Genomic DNA, 21,256 nt, shown 5'->3' with positions numbered 1-21,256 from the left:
AAGTGTGGCTGATATAGTTACAGACAATCTGTGAAGTAGATATTACAATCTAAACAGACAAAGAAAACTTAAAATAAAAGTATAAGTTTATACCACCCCGTGTTGTGTTGAATTACAACATTTTTGACTTTAGCACCCCCTAGTGGTTCTACCAAACAAAATGACGTGAAGATGTTCTCTGACAAAAATGTTTTTAAAAGAATGTGGTAACTACTTAGCTATTGAACTAATTTGTATAACTAGTTATGCTTCATAGAATGATAGTACTTTAACGGGACAATCGGCTGCTCAAGTTCCTCTTTCTGATGCAGGTGGAGCAGAAAATAGCGGTCCGCGTTGGTCGTCTTCAGTCAGAGCTGGAGAGGAAAAGCTCTGAGCTGGAGCGGGCCAAACTGGAGAGCGACCATCTGAGCCAGGAGAAGCAGGACCTGGAGGACAAGGCCTCCGAACTCTCCCGGCAGGTGGACGTCTCTGTGGAAATGCTGGCTAACCTCAAACAGGACCTGGTGAACAAGGAGCAGGAACTCAATCACAAACAGCAGTAAGTGATTTTTCTGTTCTTCAGACTCAGTTTAGTCTTACAACTGTAGCTGGCTTGTTGGTGGTTTTCTTAAAACGGCTAATATTTGTTCATGAATTCACATTTTAAAGAATTAGTCCACTGCTTGGAATGAGTGAAATGTGAACATTTGCTGGTTTTCATTACCTGTGATGCAACAACTTTTTTTCGTTTTCGCTGTTGGTTAGGAGGTAAAGATGTCACCTAAATTGTCGATTGGAATATCAATCCCTATTTCAGCCCTAATTTTCATTGTGATTTCAGTTTGTTGGTGGATCAATCTCTCTTGCTTTTACAAAGGTTATAGTTTACATGGCTTATGGTGGGGTCATTATCATTAACTATCATTATCATTAACATTTATTCAAGGGGCATCCCTTTCACAACAATGTTCTAAATTCAGATTTACAATGTTCTAAATTAACACACAGAGCAGCAGTGTACACCACAAACAGTGAGAAAAAAGTATAATAAAACAAATAACTAGCAGACATGTCGGTTAAGGAATGATATACAACAGTACGATTATGAAAAAAGTAACAAAACCATATAATAACTGCTCTGTGAAGAAGAAAATATATACAACAACAGCAATCAAAAATAACATGTAGAAATAGATCGATAGATCAAAGAACATTTATAAATATGTTGTTCCAGCAGCAGTGTCAAGCATTACAAAAGTTACAAATTATTAAAAGATATATTATACAAATTTAAATCAACATTAGCGTAAAGTATATATAGTAAAAAAATTCAACTAGCAGCAAGTATTTACAAATTCAGTCTAGGCTACAGGAATATATAGAACTATACTATTGGCATATATAATGGTATTGGATTGAATATACATTATAAATGTGCAAAACAGCTGTTCTGGGTGATGGAAGAGGAGACACAATATCAGATAAAACAAAAAAATACAACAAACATTTCTTCTAGCATATTATTAAATATATGTACCAACACATTCTCATCTAATTCAAACACCTTCTGTAATCTGTTCCATTTATGTGGTGTGAAAAACAAATAGCCAAGTTACCGAGCTCAGTGTTATATTGAAGAGTTTAAGGAGTATAAATTGTAGCAGCAGAAATAAACCAACATGAGAAAACTTGAATACCAACTTCCCCACCCTTGACCTCATTACAGATGGCTCCTAACTATTCCTCGCTCTTCTTTTTATAAAACATATTGTCATGCATACAAACCCTCGCTCACATTCCCCTCCTCTCCTTCACCTCTTCCTATCTGTTGATGGTGTAATGCTCAGTAGCATCCACCCACCAGATGTGGTCAGCATCTGTCCCGCTGCTGTCTCCGTGCACCAGTGCCCCGCAGAGCTGGTTATCTGCTCATGCTGAATGCCCCCCCCCCCCTCCTCCTCAATAAAGCTGCCATGCTGCTTCATGAACTAGTTAAAAGTATGGCTGCTGTAAATAGAAGGAGCTCTTGGATATAAATCACAGTGTGGTGATGCGAGTTATCGCTGGCTCTGAATCTGATGAACATTTGGAGCTCTCCAGCAGAATGCCACTTGAAGCGAGTGAGACCGGAGTTTCAGAGCTTTTATTGAAATTAATACTGGAGTAATTTACTGTGTGGTCCCAACATTGGTGCTGTATTCAGTTTGACAGGCTAGAAGCAAACATTCATTATGTTTATGTTGAAATGAAAGGCAATACATTAAAATATTGCATCCTATTATATTTTACAAATTGGTTTGCCTTCTTCCTCACTCACTAATGAGGTTTTTATAGATGCTTTGAATTTCCATTAAAATATTCTACCAATTTCAAAAGTCAAACAGTTTCTTATTCATTATTAATGACAATGTTTACAAAAGGGAATTTCGAGGCACAATAACAATGTAATGGGAAAAGAAGGCTTTAAATCATATCGTTTTTGACTACTTGTGAAGATTGAGGTGTAGTACTTAAATATCCTCAAACACAATAGCTTTGCTTGTTCGCGTCTATTTCCTTTGTTAGTGATCAACAAGTGTCATCCAAGGCTCATATGAGAGTCATCTGGTATCTGTGCTGTGTCTTTATCTGAAAGGACAGCCAGCCTCGTCTTTCTATCTTCCTCTGGGGTTTTATCTCTTCTACTCGCTTTCTTTATCAGGCCTGAATGTCAACAGTAGGTGTGGGACAGAAAGGCGTCTAATCTCAAAAACACACAACTGCACATGGCACTGCAACGTATGTATGTGTGTGATTCTTTAAGGCATCAAAGGTAATGTACAAAGGTCTTTGATATGTTACCTTTGGATATTAATAGTGAGGCATTATAATATGTGTCATGTACGGCTATAATTACCAATCATTTTCATCATCCGTTAATCTGTTGATTCATTTCAATTACAAGTTCATCTTTAAAATATCAGAGGATATAAAGTCAATTATTTTCCAGTTCCCAAATTAAAATGTTAATTTATTTGTCACAAGTCCACTGATTTGGCTTTCCTGGAAGTTGTAGCCACATATTGATAAAACTGTTGTCATGCATGACTTGATTGTTATCATGTGACCTTAGCATGGAGCTTCAGCCATGTGAAAAATGCTGGTACAGTATACAGAGGAAGATGTATCCCATGTCTCTGTTCAAAAATGTCTTTGGCGGTCGATGTGATGGGTTCATAGAAAGGTGATGCTGTCAGTTTCCAGTGTTCATTCGATCTGTCTTCCAGAATCTTTGCGGCTTTACTGTTGTAGTGATTCTCACGTTAAAGGCCGTCCAGCGGCTCTAAAGCATCCACATTTTATTTCCCAGTCGCAAAGATCAGAGAAAGAGAAACAACTTTTATCAGGAAATAATGTGTTGTTTGTTGATAAGCTTATAGGTCAACTAATTGTTTTAGCACGAGCGTCGTCCATTAAGCTTCACTGCTCTTGAGATAGCGTGCGTTTAGTGATGCTGCAGTAATTGACAATAAATATGAACACATGTAGTCGTTCCTCTTGGATCCTGCAGGTTAGAGCTGACTCAAAGTGTCTCTTTGTTGTCTGTCAATGTTACAAAATCCTTCTATTTCTCCCACAGCTGAACTTGTAACAGAAGTTGCACTGGCTGATCTTGTGATGGTAAGATACAAAACAGTGTTTCATCCGGTCGAAAGAGCAGAAGACAAGTGTGCTTTTCTTTAATTAAGTCCCGCCCCTCGGTTGTAAAGGGTAGCTGTGGTCGTGCATCCCAAACGTGGCAGCATCTGACTGGGAAGGGCATACCCTGCCCCGGCTCAGTGACTGCCTCCTAGTCATGCCTGCAGCCCAGTCTCTCTCACACACACACATACTGTACACACACACATACAGTACACACACACATTACAAACTCAGAGGAGAGGCTGGCAGTCAAACAGTTAGCTCTTTCAGACTCTTAAACACAGAGTAGGTCTGAGATGGAAAAAGAGCATCAGAGCCGGTGAATGTTCAGCAGGGTTGATGACTGAGCAGAAGTTAACAGACACAGAGCAGCTGATTGGATAAACATGGTTGCCTAACAACATACACTCAGCTGATTCTTTGAACAACCTTTGATAATGTCGAGTGACTTCGCACAAAGTCGCAGAAACTCCTTCAAGGAGAAATGTACGCCTCATGTTGCACATCAGTGTTGTCAAATGCTAAACATGCCAGTCACCTCTCTATGTGTTGCTATGCAACCAGAGAAAGCTCCCACAAGCTGAAAATACGACACAACCCTGATAATTTATTCTGCACTTGCTGTAAATAAGTATGAAGAGCATACAAGACGCCTCAGATGCTGTTCGATTTTCCTCATTATAATGTCAGGCTGCAGTTTAGTTTGTACACAATGCAAACAACAACACACAAAAACGCACACCATGCTCGCTCTGTAACAGTCACTGCAAACACTTAGTGATAAAGATCACACTAGACTGTAGCAGTCATAACTAAATGAATAACAGAGTCTGTCAAGCACGGCTGTTAAGTGATTTGATAGCGGCTGCAATAAATGAGAGCAGCTGTAATCAGCAGAAACCGGAGCCGGAGGAGAAATGAAAAATGATGGGACGGTTATCTCCGTCATTCAGCGTGCTGCACACTCACAAAGTATGAAAACAGCCTCATATTGTGTCTGTCTCAGAAATATGTCGAATACTGTCTTAATCTTTCCAGCAATTTACATTTGCTTGATGACACAGCAGGGTTTGTTGTTGACTTTCAATGAAAGTATTTTAATCTCTAGCATGCCTATTGTGTGGTATCATTGTTCCAGTATCATTTTAAAGAATATCTCTGATTAACTTTGGTCTTTATCTTCAGTTTGTGATCTGTTTCATACATGGAAGTGATGGCGGGTTCCCGCTGAAAAACAAACAATAATACTGTTTGCTCCAGTAGCAGTCAGATAATCACTACTTCAGGGTTCCTACAGTCATTAAAAACCTGGAAAAGTCATGGAAATTCAAAATGCTAATTCTAGGCCCTAGAAAAGTTATGGAAAACAATATTTTTCCCAAAGTTTTGGAAAAGTCATGGAAATGTAACCAAAGTTGCATCAAATATAATTTATATTTTATCTAATTGCCGAAATAGTAATACTATAATGATAATAAATACTGTATCGTATATAGTAATTAAACGTAAAATGGCATTTAACTGACGAGGTATTTCGCTGGTGAGAGAGTTTTACAATCACGCCCTCTAGTCTACAGTGGCTAGTCTGTAGGAGCTAGTTAGCCTACTATTTGATTTGTTTTAGATAGGCACAACATGTTTTATATGCAGACCTTATTTTCCAGCTTACCATGTTAAAATCAAAATGTTTCAGTGGTACCGCTGAGAAAGAGTAATTTTTTTGGTCATGGAAAATGAGGTAAAGGTCATGGAGAAGTCATTGAAAATCATTGGTGAAAAAAGTGTATGAACACTGCTACTTTTATTTTAATACCTAATTGTTTGTCTTCTTGTGGGAAAAGCTTGTATGAGTTGTCCATGGTTTTTATAGTCATATTAAGACCGGTGCAATCTGAGAAGACCAATACTCCAGCCCTAAAACCAGTTAGACTTCAAACAATTAGGTTATTAGTCAATTGACTAATTGAAATGTTCTGCATCAATTTGAGTTATTGATTTATCATTTGAGAATTGTCATTAATGCATAGATAACGAGCATGATTTGCTGCTGTTCTTTTTCTTATTCATTAGTTTTGGTCTGTCAATCAGACAAGAATAGCTATTTGAAGACAGCATTAAGTGCACAAAACAGCAATAATGTTGTGTGTTACAGTGTTTCATTTGATTTAAAAGGTATTTAACATAGCACATTAATTAGCATTGCTGTAAATGTGCCACAGTTTGACAAGAAGCTGTTTTTCAGAGTCCCTTCACAGATGTTACAAAGTCACCCTGAAAAGAATAGAAAGAGGATTACAATTACAAAGTCATTGAGATCATTTAAAAGCGTGCAGAGCAATAATAGAAAGCAAAGAGCCTGGAACACACGGAACCAATTAAGTGAGAACATAATTGGAAAAGTAAAGACAATATAAATAATTGTTGGATGCAGCACTACAACAAATACTTCCTTTGTGAAGCTTAACATGGCCCTTTGTGTGTGGAAGGTGATAATTAGGCTGTATGTTTTACCATTGTTGCTTCAGATTGGGTTTTATTGTACTCTCCTCATGTGCTGTACACACAGAGCAGGGACTAAGTGATGCAGCATTGCAGATGTTTGAATTAAATTGTGCAGCTGTTCATCGGCTTTGTATTGAGGAAGAGGAGGAGAGCAGTACAATTGCTGCCAGGTTTTCATATTTAACACACACACACACACACACACACACACACACACACACACACACACACACACACACACACACACACACACACACACACACACACACACACACACACACACACACACACACACACACACACACACACACACACACACACACACACACACACACACACACACACACACACACACACACACACACACACACACACACACACACACACACACACACACACACACACACACACACACACACACACACACACACACACACACAGTTGCTGCAGTAGACCACAACTCTAAGTCTTGATTTATTCCTACAACCAGCTATGATAGAGTAAGAGTGCCCTGTGCAGCATATACAAGCCGGGGGCTATACAGGCTCCTTCAGAGCATGCAGGAGTCTGGCTATTTGCTTTCGCTGTGCCTCCTTTGGATAAGTAAGCTCGGGCAGCAATCTCGAATGCAAAGCGAAGCTGTCAGGATGGAGAGAGAGTGAACTTGCCTCATTAACGGCAGTTTCTAAAAGAGAGGGGAGCGTGCAGTATTAGCGTGGCGGGACTTCCAAGGCCATCTAATGAATAGAAATCAGGGTAAGAATGTGATCTGCAATACATCTCAGAATGTAATTGGTTTGAATACTCCTGTGAAGATGGACGTTCTCAAGGTCCTGGGTTTTAATCAAATGTTAAAGCACAGTGAATATTTATAATATTCCTAAACATTGGTGATCAAATGTCATAAAAAAGCATCGACACCAAACACTTCCACGCTATTTCTTGATGTGTAATATGTTGAAATGTCAAAATATTCTTTGACACACTGCATTCTGACGTACTTACAGTGCTCATTTGCTTGGACTGGATATCCTCAGTTAGCTATTCAGCTATAATGTGCAATATAAAGCAGCTTATAGAGGATGATACTCTGAGTACGGACTGCATCCAGATTTCCAGCAGCGATATGAAGTGTCGTATAATAAGAAAGGGTTCTGCATGATATTAGATAGCTCAGAATGTAGCGCATGCATGTTAGCCCTCAGATAGAGCAGGATTTATGAGCGAGGACTATTTATTTCTAACATAAGATGGAAGAAACTGACGTGCGTGTCCTTGAGGCTGGATGAATAGCTTTGAGAACGAAGGAAAAGAGGAACAGGAAGGATAGTTTAACCAGTCCTTCAGTGGACTCGTCTGTCTTCTTTCCCATCGTGGTAAGACTGTCAGTGCATGTTACACTGTTAGCTGATGACTATAGGAGTGTGATGAACTGGGGTTCAGTATATGTGTGGTTCTGTAGACAGCTGATATTGAGACAGTGCTGTCATGATTTTCTTTTCTCTTTTTTCAAACTGTTGAGCTGTTGAGCTGAATCAGTGATGCTGGTGTCTATTCACAAGGGCCAATATGCAAGTCAACATGCAACTGACTGATTTGTTTGGTAATAAAAACAAATATCAGAAATATTTTTTTATAATCAATTCAAAGTATTGCTTGCAGACAATTACATTTCTCAATTATGTAAAACAGTATATTTCATTTTGGACTGAAAAAGTGGTCATTAAAAAATAACCGTAGTCATTTTAAAACTGGGATGGACATTGTATAGCAATAACTGACATTTTCTGAAAGAAATGATCAAACTATTATTAGGAAATAATTGACAGATTAATCTAAAATTAAATAATTGTTAGTTAAACTTCAGGCTCCATTAGAAGATAAATCTGATTATCATCATTCCAAATACGTTCTGGTTTTAGCCAGTTTTTTGTGAAGATTAAATCTCAGAGTTTGGGCAAAAAAGAAATATAAAAACGTCACATTGGGCTCTTTGACATTTTCACGACTGACATCCCTAAACTGTAGCCCTACTTGTTTCCATATTTATTCTTCCCTATTTTGTTCCAGCTCAGCTGCACCGTCATCATTTGCAAACAAGAGTTAGAGGACAGAATTATTCTCAGTTTTTTTTCGACAGCTGTATTTCAAGTTGCCTTTTCCTGCCATTTCTGTCATTTCTGTCAATGCTCCACACCATCACCTCGCCGTTGTATCTCTGGGTGATTCGGTCATCTTTGACTTGTAAGGGGTTTACATTTTGATAGGACTGGTTGGAGCCACGTTTAAATATTTACTCTCCCATGATTGATCAGAGCCAAGATGTGGATAAGTGGTTTCTTGGGAAACCAGTCAGGCGTCTTTTTTTTTTGTCTCTGAGAGGCTTTGAATGCATTTCAGCCTCTCTTTCTCTTTCATCATCCCTTTTCTCTCACCCTTTCATCCTTGTCTCCTTCACATCTCCGTCTCATGTAGCCAACTCTGCACACATCTCCTCATGCGGCCTTTATCTTTTGTTTGCGTGCAATGCATACAAAATGTGTGACATGATGACACAATGTAGCCCCCTGAATCTGTCTCACCAAAAAAAAAATCGCTATTTGATCCAGGTGTCAAAACACGAGCAGCTGTCCTTTGTTGGAACTGAGAAAAGCTCTTGTCATGCAACAGCCTACTCTTCCTCGCGCAGGCCTTTCAGTCAATCATCTCTGCGTTTAAATATTAATGAGGAATAATATTTGAATTAGTGGCTGGAGATGATGACAACTGTGAAAGGCTGCTGACCAGTGATTGTAATTAACATTTAAAGGGAATCCTTACCTTATTAATCACGCCTATAGCTGGATGTATTTGCTATACTAGACTATTTGTAATGGCTGTTAAGTGTAAGGCAAATGAAACATGGTCAGTTAAGGATTCATTATTTCCCTCTGCATATGCAGTAGCATGGGACATATATTGAGGTCTACAAAGCCCATTTTCATTTGTTTGATAAAGAACTGTTGCCTACATTTCTGTAAGCAACGTCTAAATGATTGGACCTTTTTCTATTTCAAAGAACTTAAAGCAGCACTAAGGCATCAGATTTTAAATGGCTTTCATGCAAGCAAGCCCTTTATTCTAGTATCATGGGGAGAAACAGCAGGGAACAGGACCAGTGTTTGTTGTTTTGGCTTTCAAATCAAATCAAATTTTATTTATATAGCACATTTATAAACGATTTTTGGTCGAGCCAAAGTGCTGTACATATAATAAAAATAGCCTACAATAGAGACACTTTACAGCAAATACAACAGCACAGATTGTTCAGAATATCAGTATGAGAAAAACGACACCCTCTATCCTTAGACCCTCACATCGTACAAGGAAAAACTTCCAGAGAAAACCCACAGTTTAAGGGGGAAAAAAATGGGAGAAACCTCAGGGAGAGCAACAGAGGAGGGATCCCTCTCCCAGGACGGACACACGTGCAATAGATGCCGTGTGTAAATCGAAGAGATAATACATTTTACAGCATATAGACCGAATGTTAGGAAATGCATGTGTCTGTAATAAGAAGATGAATCCACGAGGATGTCAGCTACAATCCTGTGGAAGCCATCAGGGAAGCAGCATGACGAGACGCAAGGCAGGACCGCAGAGACAGGTTCAGCCACGACCCAAAGTCCACGACTTAATCCAGAACTCAGGATAGAGGATCCAAGACACAGGACTACAGCAAGAGGATGAGCCTCGACTCCGGATCCCGGCGTAGATATAGATACACAACAAGAAAAAAGATTTGTCTGGGTTAATCGGAACAAGAGAATACACAGACACAGACAGAGAGGGAAAAGGTAATTGGATAAAAGTTATTCTTGATAACCCTCTAGAAAGATCTCATGAACTTCCACACTCAATCTATCAAGACCCGAGCAGTTCTATTAGATATAGGATAAGAAACAGAGAGAGGGAGCACAACAAGGCTTTGAAGGGGAATGTGTGGTAAATCTAAAATGTGGAACTATGACCTTATTTTTTTAAGGTCATTATTATTATTTTTTAATCGGAGGTATTGATCCTATCTCAACTGCTGTGTGTTTGTGTAAGGATTTAGTGAGGCTCATTGTTTGCATCAGAGTTAAGCTGTTGTATATAATGTTAAATCAATCGTAGTGTGTCACGATACAAAGATAAGAGATAGTAGCGGATTCCCCAGAGTCCACAGGCTGGTGCTGGTGGAGCAGGAAATGGATGAAACTCATGCACGTCCTGGCGGTGGTGGTTATGGGGAAGTGGTGCGTTGTGAAATAATATATGTAGGTCTTTTATTTTAGATTTAGTCATCAATATATTGACAAATCTCCCAGCTATAATGATATCCATTGTTGTTAATATAGCCTTTAGAGCAGGGGTGTCAAACTAAATTTCGTCGCGGGCCACATTCGCATAAAGGTTGCACTCAAAGGGCCGGTTGTAACTATATAAATATATAATATATGTAAGGAAAACTTCTGTAGCAATGGAGAGTCACCAGGGCCGTTTCTAGCTTTTTTGGGGCCCTATGCAAGATGCTGTTTGGGGGCCCTAGTTTTGACTACAATGGGGAGGATTCCGAAGCCTTTAAAATAATCTGTGGAGATCCATAAATCTGTTACACTTTAATAGGAAAACAAGCTAATTTCACAAAAACCAAGCAATTGAAAATTTAAAAAAATGATATTAAAAAGGTAAACAATAAGGCTCCTCTATGTCAATAAATGCAAGAGATGCAGCATTTTCTCAACAATGTTTAATTTACATTTTTCATCTTCCTCAGACGTCACTCATTGGACTTTATTACCCCAAAAACCCAAGCCACAGCTTTGCTATCATTGCAGTTTAGTCGTGTTTATATCCTACATTGGATTTGTAAGCATATAATGCTTCACCGAACACACAGTGGCGACTGGCACAGCCCCACCTAGTGTCAGCAGAAAGTATTACAAATAATGATTACAAAAAAATGCAAAAGATAAATAACAAAATATATAAAATATATTTTAAGATCATGGTTAATCATCTGATTCGTCTGTACATTGCTGTTTTAGTCTGTGTTCTTCTAATTAGTGTCTACAGAGTGTGCCTATTGAGCTGTTTAGAGCCATGTGGGATAAAACCCGATCATGCCCTTCCCTCTCACTGTCTAAGTGAACGGTGACTATAAAAACTACACTGTGCATGCTCAGAGTATTGTCCTATTTAATGTGTGTGGCAAACAAATAATGACCATAGGGGCATAGAGCTGCCATCCCCACCATACGTCACCTCACATAATTCAGAGCTGGCTACGTGTGCCGCGAAAAGTGTGGTGTGTGAAGAGGAGACGAGAGACGCGTCCTAAAACCAGGAAGTAAGCTGCGCATGGCTTCCCTCCACAAAAAAGCAATGATATTTCTCCATGGGATTTTAGAAAATTGCTCAAAATAAGATCTGTGGGAAAAGTACCTGTTAGATAAATGCACGTTTTGTTCAGCCGGATAATATCCACATGTCTACCCTACTTTTATCATTTTCGAATCAAAAATCTATTGATTAGATTAGATTTATGATAGACTTTTGAAACTACAAGAAGATAAGGAGGACTTTTACAAAAAAGTAATAGAGATTTTTGTCCAGAAGGATAGGCAAATGGACTTCATCTTCAAGTCAAGGTAAGACCGCAATTTTATTGAAAATGGGATCTTACTAAGAGAGAACAATTCAATATTTAAATGAAAAAATTACATTTTTTGGGTATCCTTTTGTTGAACTGTCTGTTTAAAATTAATCGAAGCATCAGACCAAAAAAAGCTTTTGAAAATAATATTATATTTTGATTTAGGTCAAAATATAATATTTGTAAACCTGAAGAGTCAGTGCCAGTGCCTCAGCAGCCATGAACCTCATTGCAGAAGCTTATATATAGACATCTACGTTTTTTATGCCCCACCACTTTTGTACATATAAAAACACCACTACGAACACAGGAGGGGGCTTGGCCGTCTAGAAATAAAGACGGCTCATTTTAATTCTCCCCAAATATAATGAGGCTGAACCTGAACTTTGAATTCTCTGCTCCCATCATAATCTTGGCGATCTTGTTAAAATTGTGAATGCAGAATTAAAAATACTATGTAACTGGTTTGCAGTTCATAAATTATCCCTTAATGTGGCCAAAACAAATTACATGTTATTCAATACAAAGTCTGAGAGTAGAAATGACTGCATTATACGGATTTGCAATACAGAGATAGAAAAAGTTGGTGCATGTACATTTTTAGGACTGCTTGTTAATGAAAAACTCAATTGGAAGCACCATATCAATTATGTACAGACTAAACTGTCAAAAACAATAGGTATTTTGTATCATACTAAGAACATTCTTGAAGAAAAGATACTCTTTATAACAGTCTATTTCTCCCTTACCTTTACTACTGCTCCGAAATATGGGGAAACACGTACTCAACAAATCTACAAAAAATAACATCCCAAAAAAAAGTATTACGAATAGTCTGTGGTATTGGTAAATATGAACACACAACTCCCATATAAAAAAAACTCAATCTATTAAAATGTGTTGAGATAGTACAGCTTAAAACAGTACTGATTATGCACAACATTTTCCATAACAAAATGCCTAATAACATTCAAAAGCAGTTCCAAACCACAGCGTGAACATATGAATGTAAAAAAGTCACTTGAAAATAAGTGTTCACAATGTTTATATGCAATTATGCATACATTATTATTATTATTATTCATTTGCCAAGTACATGTGTACCTACTGTATGTATATAGTATTTTAAGTTCCAAAAAAAGATAGTTGAAACTGCTATTGACATGTGCAGAAAATGACCCTATATCTATATGCATTTATTGTTTTCCTGCCCTAACTTTTATTTAATTTGTTCTCCTGTTTTCTTTATTTCTTTGTACTCCTTCATTTCTATACGTTTTTGACGCAATAATGCCGCTGTATTAGGATGATGCACGGGAGGGCTACTTTCCACAAGCTATGCTTCAGCCCTCCTGCTTATACTAATTTTGTTCATCTTTGTGTGTATGAATTACACTTTTTTTGTTTTTCGGATGAAAAAAATAAATAATTTCAGCTTGGGGGCCCCCTAGTGACCGCGGGGGCCCTATGCACCCGCATAGTCCGCCTATAGGAAGAAACGGCCCTGGTCAGGACTCAGAGAGACACAAGGAGAGTTGGAGCTTTGATTTCAAACACTGATAGTTTATTATGAGTATCGGCCGGAGGATTCACATCACAAGTCACAGCAGCCAGAGGTTCTGGCTGCCCGGGAGAGTTGCCATGTCAATTCTGCCGCCTCTCTCCTGCTATACCTTTTTAAATGGTTTACAGAGAGTAATCAACATATTGGGGGAGATAACCTAAACATCTGCGAACACTGAATCGCATGGCCTCGAAGATTACACCTAGACACTGAGAAAGACATTTTCCAGCGTTCTCACAACCATAAACCATTTGTGACCGAGAGTTGCCCGGGCATAAACTGAGAATATCAACATATAGCTGAGGCCTTCCATTCCTTAAGAGAGATAACAGACGTCAGGGTTGGCCATAAACGTCAAAGGGCAAAAAGGTTAAATATCTTAGGAGTAAAGGAGAATTATTCTCGAACAATATATATATATATAAAATAATGTATTATATTACATTATTGCCTCTGAATTGGATTATTATCGGATAGGATAATAACTTAGTAATTTAGTAATTAACTACATCTGAAAGCAGAAGTCCAGGGCAAATAATTGCAAGTCTCTTCAGTGCGCATGTCACAAAACGAGATGCATTGTGGGACATGTAGTTTATGGGCAACCTGCTTCTGTAAAGTGGCATGTAACCGTATAATAAACGTATTATATTCTTTACAAGCTCTTGCGGGGCCACATAAAATGAAGTCGCTGGCCGGATTTGGCCCCCGGGCCTTAATTTGAGACCCCTGCTTTAGAGAATCTAATCACAATGAAAGATTTCTTTCACACATAATAATGTTTATTTGAACCCCTTGATCTTTATATAATGTGGTAAGACCATTGGTTACATTTTGAACATACTAGATATACAGAGAATAGGAGATACACTGACAAATCCTGTGAGTCTAGAATTAACAAAGGACTGACAGTGTGGTACATTTGAGATTTCATTCTTACTTCTGAGCTGTTTTCATATAAAATAAATAAAGGTAATGTCGTAACTATAAACGGCACAATGGTAGGATTTGTGTAAAAAAACAACTTCAAGGAATAGACAATAGGAGAGGAGATGCAAGCGAAGATAGAGAGCAGACAAAACTCTGTCGCCAAGTTGAGAACATGAGGGACACAATAGTGGACCCACATGTCGGTTATTAGGACGAGGAACCATCGGCGAGTCATTTTCTCTGATTCACGCCACAGACTCAACAACCTGCATGTTCATCAGCGAGAAAAGATGGCGGTCTTCTTTATCCCGCTCCCCCAGCGTCCGGGTAAACAGGAGGGCATGTTTCTCACCTTGAGGCTTTCTTTCTGAGGTGTTGGTGTGAGTCACGCTGTGTGTGTGTGTGTGTGTGTGTGTGTGTGTGTGTGTGTGTGTGTGTGTGTGTGTGTGTGTGTGTGTGTGTGTGTGTGTGTGTGTGTGTGTGTGTGTGTGTGTGTGTGTGTGTGTGTGTGTGTGTGTGTGTGTGTGTGTGTGTGTGTGTGTGTGTGTGTGTGTGTGTGTGTGTGTGTGTGTGTGTGTGTGTGTGTGTGTGTGTGTGTGTGTGTGTGTGTGTGTGTGTGTGTGTGTGTGTGTGTGTGTGTGTGTGTGTGTGTGTGTGTGTGTGTGTGTGTGTGTGTGTGTGTGTGTGTGTGTGTGTGTGTGTGTGTGTGCATCTATCTGAGTGTGAATGTTGAAATTAAGATTGACAACAGGAAGCAGCCACATCCCATTTCTCTTCCCTCTGTCAAACCTCCTGCGCTCTCTGCTTCCACAGGACTGCAGATTTCTGTCTGTAGCTTCAGCCTATGCAGTGTTTTTTCTTCGCAGACTTTGTATCTCATCTTTATCCGTTTCTATCAGCTTCAAACCTTCTTCTCTCCTCTTTATTTATGGTCCTACCCCTTTCTCCTTGCATGTCTCTGGGGATCCAGTGAGGAGATGAGGTTTTTCCTCTTCTCCCCCTTTTCCCAGCATTTAACATCTTCCTTGGTTTTTCAATCAAATTCCTGATTCCCTTGCTTCTTCTCCTTAAGGATTTCCACGCTGAGTGAGGTTTCTTCAGCTGAGCGGTTAAGCTGCCAGGCGGTCTGTTGCATCCGTGCATTGCTTACTCACAGGGAAAGGCTTTCCTGTGTTGCCTTCAAAACGTTCCTCCTCGTGGGATTGGTGCATCTGTCTCTAGTAGCGAAACAAAAATCTAATACCGTTGAATAATTAATGAAGACTAACTACAAATCTATTGCAATTTGGATTCCAAAACACAATGTGAGGTACATTCAAACCTTCCTGCTCTTTTAATAGCATATGAGACAGCCATATGTGGAGGCTGAAGCAAATATAATGCTCAGTCATTGCTCTCTGTTTATTACCTTGAATAATGAGAGCAGCAACTTTCGCTTCAGGCTGCTTAATTATACACCACATTAGGTACAGCTCCAATCATTGAATTAAAAATAAATGAGGGGCTCATTAATTGTGTGCCGTAATCAGATGCATCATATACAGTCGAATGAATCAATCTGCTGCGGCCGTTAGCTAATGCATGTTATTTGGATAGGAGCACTTCTTCAACCAGCATCTGTCTTCCTCCTATATTCAGTGTTTGGTTTTTTTGCATAACGGTATCAGGAGCCTCATCACTTCAGCAGTTCACTAACAAGTGTGGGTTGTTAATATTCTTCATCTCTTTTGAAAAAAATTAAAAGATGATTTTGCACAAAGCATATGATTATCAGTACAACCAGGTTCAACCATCCTTCATCATTGTCCTTCTTTTAGACTAGGCAAGATTATTTGCAAAATAAATTCAAAGTGCGTTACATCGCAATAGAAATGATCAGATAATGATAAGAATTCATTTTCATACAAGTATTAAGTATTTTTAAGTGTTTTGGTTTAATCTCCCCTCTCTAATTAGCATTTTTTCAGTGATTCCGCTCTATACACTACCTACACAGCACAAAACTGCAGACAGACTAAGTTAGTGACCAGCTGAGAAACATAGTGGAGCAAAAAGCAGTCAATATTGGATTGAATTCACCACCATTTTTGAAAAATGCTTTAAAAAAAAAGGATGTTGCTTTAAGGTTTCAGTCACAGTGAATGGAAACTTTTTTGCAAAGATTTAAAGGTAGGCCAAAGTGGAAGTAAAACATTTAGCTTTAGCCCCCAACACTGATAAAGCCCATGCCCTTCCTCCCATCTCTATCTCCACTTTGTCCCCAAGAGATCCCTGTTAATACAAGCTTTCCCTATGTGCGAGCTAGATGAGGATATTCTCTTCCTGTTCCAGAAAAGAGAGGAGAGTTTATCATTTCAAGATGATGAGGTGGTTGGAAGAGCTTAAAGCCAAGACACTTGTTGTTTTCTCTGTAAGTTCTCACAGTGTAGACAGTGTACAGTAAAAGGCCTCTTTTAATCACTTACAACCAATCGCATAGAGTCCATTGAGCCCAAAGTAGATAAGAATCATTTTATCTCACATTATGAATAGCCAAGAGCCACGCCAAAGAGAAGTAATGGCCACTTAATTGACTGATTCACTGATTGCTCACTCACAGGTTTGATAGCAGGTGTGCTTTTATTTCTACCCTGCGCTCAAACACCTAAGAATACTTTTGGAATCATAGTTTTATAATCATTGCCTGAGGATAAGAGAGTTAACTGCGCCAAACGGCAAACTATTTTTATCCCAGAACGTCCTCATCTTAAAAATAATCACAGAGTGCCGTTACTGTTTTTGGAAGGATTCAGGGTGAATCGTAATGGTCAGTGGATGTTTGACATCAGTTGGACATATCCATCCTGATAAGCAGCTTGGCTTATTTTATGAGAACAAGCCTATTTTAAATTGGAGGGACACAGATTTGATGTCTGCAGTGATGGTCTGATCCTTTAATGGTTGCTGTGGCTTCGTCAAGGTCAGATGTCTGAATGGTCTTGTTAAGCTCTCCTGACTGCATTGCTTAGACAGTAAAAGCTCAGGTTGTTTAAAGGACACAAACAGAGGTACAAGAAAAGCTTCTGGGAATACAGTAAGTCCCTCATAGTTCCAGATTAACAGGCATGAAAAGAACATTTTCTGTAAAAGGGGACATGGGGATGTGGGTCAGGTTGTGAGGAAAGTAGAGCTGGAAAAATTATGATTTGTAGATATACAGAAATAAATCTATAACAGTTAGGAATATCGATTAGTTTGTGTGTGGAGCCAAATAAATAAATAAGTGCTTGTTCCAGCATCTCCAATATCCGTATGGTGATTATATGTCACCTTTCTTTTCATAGCTTGTTCCTGCTTTCTCCAAGTGGCATTAGCAAGGGAAAACGTATCTGCATGTTTATCATATTGTCACTAAGGTAAACAATTACATTTTCCAATTTGTATATTCTTTTGGTTTGTTGCTTATAGCTGATTTGGACAAACACAAACTTGAAGCTGGTTCCAATCAATGCTGACCCTGCTTATATTATTCATAATCCATTCTTAAAGTTATTGATCTACTGTATTATGATGTATGAATCATGTCTGGACATTCAGGATTGTTCATCACTTGACCCTCCACACACATGTTCAGCATCTATCAGTAATACATAGATTTGTTATGATAACGCTGAACAAAATCACTGCAGGGAATACTGGAAGTATACACTGGCTGCAGACAGCTCCTAACACTGTCTGAATTCCTGGTTTGCTTGCCTCTGTATCTCAGTAACACACTGTCCCCTAAAATGACGGGAACTTGGCCCTGCTGTGCCTGCGGCCGTCTAAATATCCAGCTGCTCTCTCACCCGCTATTTTTCTCTTTCTCACCCACTCTGTGTGTTTGTATTGATAATACTTCTCTGTCACAAAGCCTGTGTGCAAAGTCTCCATGCAAAACAGGAAAAACCATTTGAGCCGAACATGTAAGCCTTTTCCATCAGCGAGTTCCAACAGATCAGCAATTTCCCCCTGATGAGACACATTTACAAATAAGCATTCAAAGAGCGTACCCCCACATGTAAAGAATGTCCCCTTAAAGGTCCCCTATTATACTGTTTTTCGTCAATATATTATAGGTCTCAGATATATACAAAACATGTCTCTGAAGTGTTTGGCTCGAAATACCAAACAGATCATTGTAGCATCCCATAATCCCCTCTGTTTCAGCCCTGTTTCAAAAGGGCTGATTCTCTGTCTGATACTTCAGATGAAAATACGGAGCTACTCCCCACGCCCCTCAGAGATATTGGGTTAAAAAGAACACCATGGTGCTATAGGAGGAGATTCAGGTGATAAGGTGGGGGGGGGGATGGTTCTTGGTTGGTGATTGGCTAATGATTACACAAGCCAAAACATCGTTATGACATCATAAAGTGGCCAAAATCTGATCAACTAATTTTAGACAGGTTTTTATATAAATGGATCAGGACAAAAAGTGAGCGAATTTTTTTTCCTGAAACTTTACGAATCTCTTTACACAGAGGGGACACATGTTCATGTATAAAATACATGAACAAGTGGATTTTGCATGATAGGTCCCCTTTAATGTTTCCTCTCTGCCTCTCAGGGAAGTCGCCCAGATCGACCAGTTCCTTCAGGAGACGGCGGCACGAGAAGCCAATGCCAAGGTGCGGCTGCAGCAGTTCATCGAGGAGCTGCTGGACCGGGCGGACCGTGCCGAGAAACAGCTGCAGATCATCAGCAGCTGCGGGACCACGCCCAACGGCAGCCTGGGGCGCTGCAGCCTGCAGAACTCAAAGGGCAACGGACGCCAGGTGAGGATATCCTGACGTGTGTCTTCTGTAGTATCAAAAGGTTGCATTTTACAGAATGCCTTGTGAGATATTTTGTTTCCTGTGTGTTAACGCTTGCTTTTATTTAGGGTATTCAAGACATGTTGTTTTCAGACAGGGTAACAAAAAAGAAAACCATATTTGCACATAACATACAAAGAGTTTTAAAATGCTGAAGGACTTGTTCACATTGATAATATCGCTTGATAATAAACAAAGTGATACAAAATGTAGTGGGATGTTTCAGATCTATTTTACGACACATTTAAATTATTTTGATACGTTAGATTGACATTTGTTTCTCCATAACGCAATATCATCAACTCAGAATTATTTCATACAGTATATATATTTCTTTTTGTGTTTGTTTTACCAGCATAGACACTTCAGAGCTCTCCCACAGTTCTTGCGGGGGCAGCTTCTTTCTTTGAATAGTGCTTAAGCATTGATTATATTGAGTTATGTCCCTGTAATGCAGCACAGGTCGAACCCATAATAGACGTTTGATAAACTGTCTGAACAGCTGCCTGACCCTGAATTATGTGCACACCTTTATTCTGTATGCGTTGGTTAACTCTTTTATTTTTAAGATTTTGGGACATGGAACAGGAATGTGCTCCCGGGAGCTTGAGTGAGATTGGCACATTGATGTTGTTTGATGAGATCTGACTTGACGTTTCTGTTGCAAAGGTGTAAATGAAGTTGGGGTCTCTGCTCTGTGCAGGCCCCACACTTTGGAGTCCATCTTATGAACACTAGAACGTGTTAACACAATATTGTGAGGGTTGTATCAGAATGAAATTAGAAGCTTAATACCTTCCTGTTTTGCATTCAGCATCACAATTGTTAGAGAAGCACTTCAGCAGACGACCTGCTGACCAGGGTACTTACATAAAAAAGCAAGAGATCAACCCCCTGCCTCCAGGCTCTCCACATCTCCATTTGCAGCCTCCCCCCCTTCTTTTGCACTATAACACTTTAATAAAAATGTAAAAGCAGACACTTTCTGTTCCTAAAGATGTCACTTATTCAAAATGATTATCCAACATCCCTTGAAAAAAGGTTGACCCGTTTTTCATTTCACAAATCTGTGTGCTGCCATGGAAACCAGTTCTTGCTCTTGCTCGTGTTCGAGGCTACAACGTGAATTTGAATCAGATGTAATGTGCTACAGATCTGCCTGAGAGGAACTGGCTGGTTTCCTTTTGGCTTAATATTTGAGATGCTCAGTAAATGTCTTCTCAGATCACTATGAGTGCAGAGATATTGTCGACATAACTTTATCTCCTCACACAGTGCAGGGAATAGTATTGGTGAGACCTCTTTATAATGATGTCATCAACCCATTTTAAGATATCGGAAATCAGAAATAGCATTAATAATAAAATCTACTTTTTTCTCAGTCATTTGACCTGGGATTGACCCAAAACGCTGCTGCCTAGATTTAGACTTTCTCCTCTCTGGAGTTGAACATCAGCCAGTTTCTCGTAGGACTGTGAATAATCAACAAGACAAGTACAAGTGTGGAGTCACAGACTGGTTGGCACCTTGCTGCCCTGCTGAGGGAGGCCTGGAGATGTAACCCCCCCGACCCGACACGACACCCTAGCCACCTCACTCTCCGTCTCTCTGTCACAACATCATCAAGATCTCCTCGGAGACAGGTTTTTAAAGGCACAGAGGTATTTTAGGACTGACAGTGGATGAAGAGATGGATGTCTTGTTTCCTGCTCACTCTCTAGTTCAGCTAAAGTGCATTCTTGTGCATTTATTCCATAGATTTTATATGAGAAGTAAACCAAGTAAACGTCATGTCAACCATCGTTTTGTTGGACTACTGTTCAGAAGCCTAGGGTCCGTTTTATTGGCCAACAACATTTTTCTTTTCTTTTTGGGATGAGATACAGAAGGGATGAGAAGGGACACGAAAGGGTGCAGCAAATACATCCAACGCTGAACAAGAACATTTTAGGCAACCAAAATGTTACAATTAACTTTCATGAACTGAAAACACACTGTAGCAGCGAGATGTCATTTTACAGAGTAGCCCCTTCATAACCATACGTTGCTTTATAGTTTATTTTACCCCAAATTAGACTGTTTTCA

The 21,256-nt window shown here is 39.3% G+C and overlaps 1 protein-coding gene across 3 annotated transcripts in view; it reads left to right on the top strand.

The window, feature by feature from the left end:
• The window catches only part of fbxo41 (F-box protein 41), a 59,835-nt gene that overhangs the window by 15,479 nt on the left and 23,100 nt on the right, over positions 1-21,256 (top strand). For all 3 annotated transcript variants that reach the window (XM_034084301.2, XM_034084283.2, XM_034084291.2), the window contains 2 exons: positions 312-541; positions 18,925-19,132. In XM_034084301.2, the coding sequence (XP_033940192.1) occupies positions 312-541; positions 18,925-19,132 (438 nt within the window). The remainder of the gene's footprint in view (positions 1-311; positions 542-18,924; positions 19,133-21,256) is intronic.

This window comes from Pseudochaenichthys georgianus, chromosome 1 (genome assembly GCF_902827115.2).
Source record: "Pseudochaenichthys georgianus chromosome 1, fPseGeo1.2, whole genome shotgun sequence".
Taxonomy (NCBI): domain Eukaryota; kingdom Metazoa; phylum Chordata; class Actinopteri; order Perciformes; family Channichthyidae; genus Pseudochaenichthys; species Pseudochaenichthys georgianus.
The sequence above is the reverse complement of the archived record's forward strand: the minus strand, read 5'-3'. Positions and strand labels throughout refer to the sequence as shown.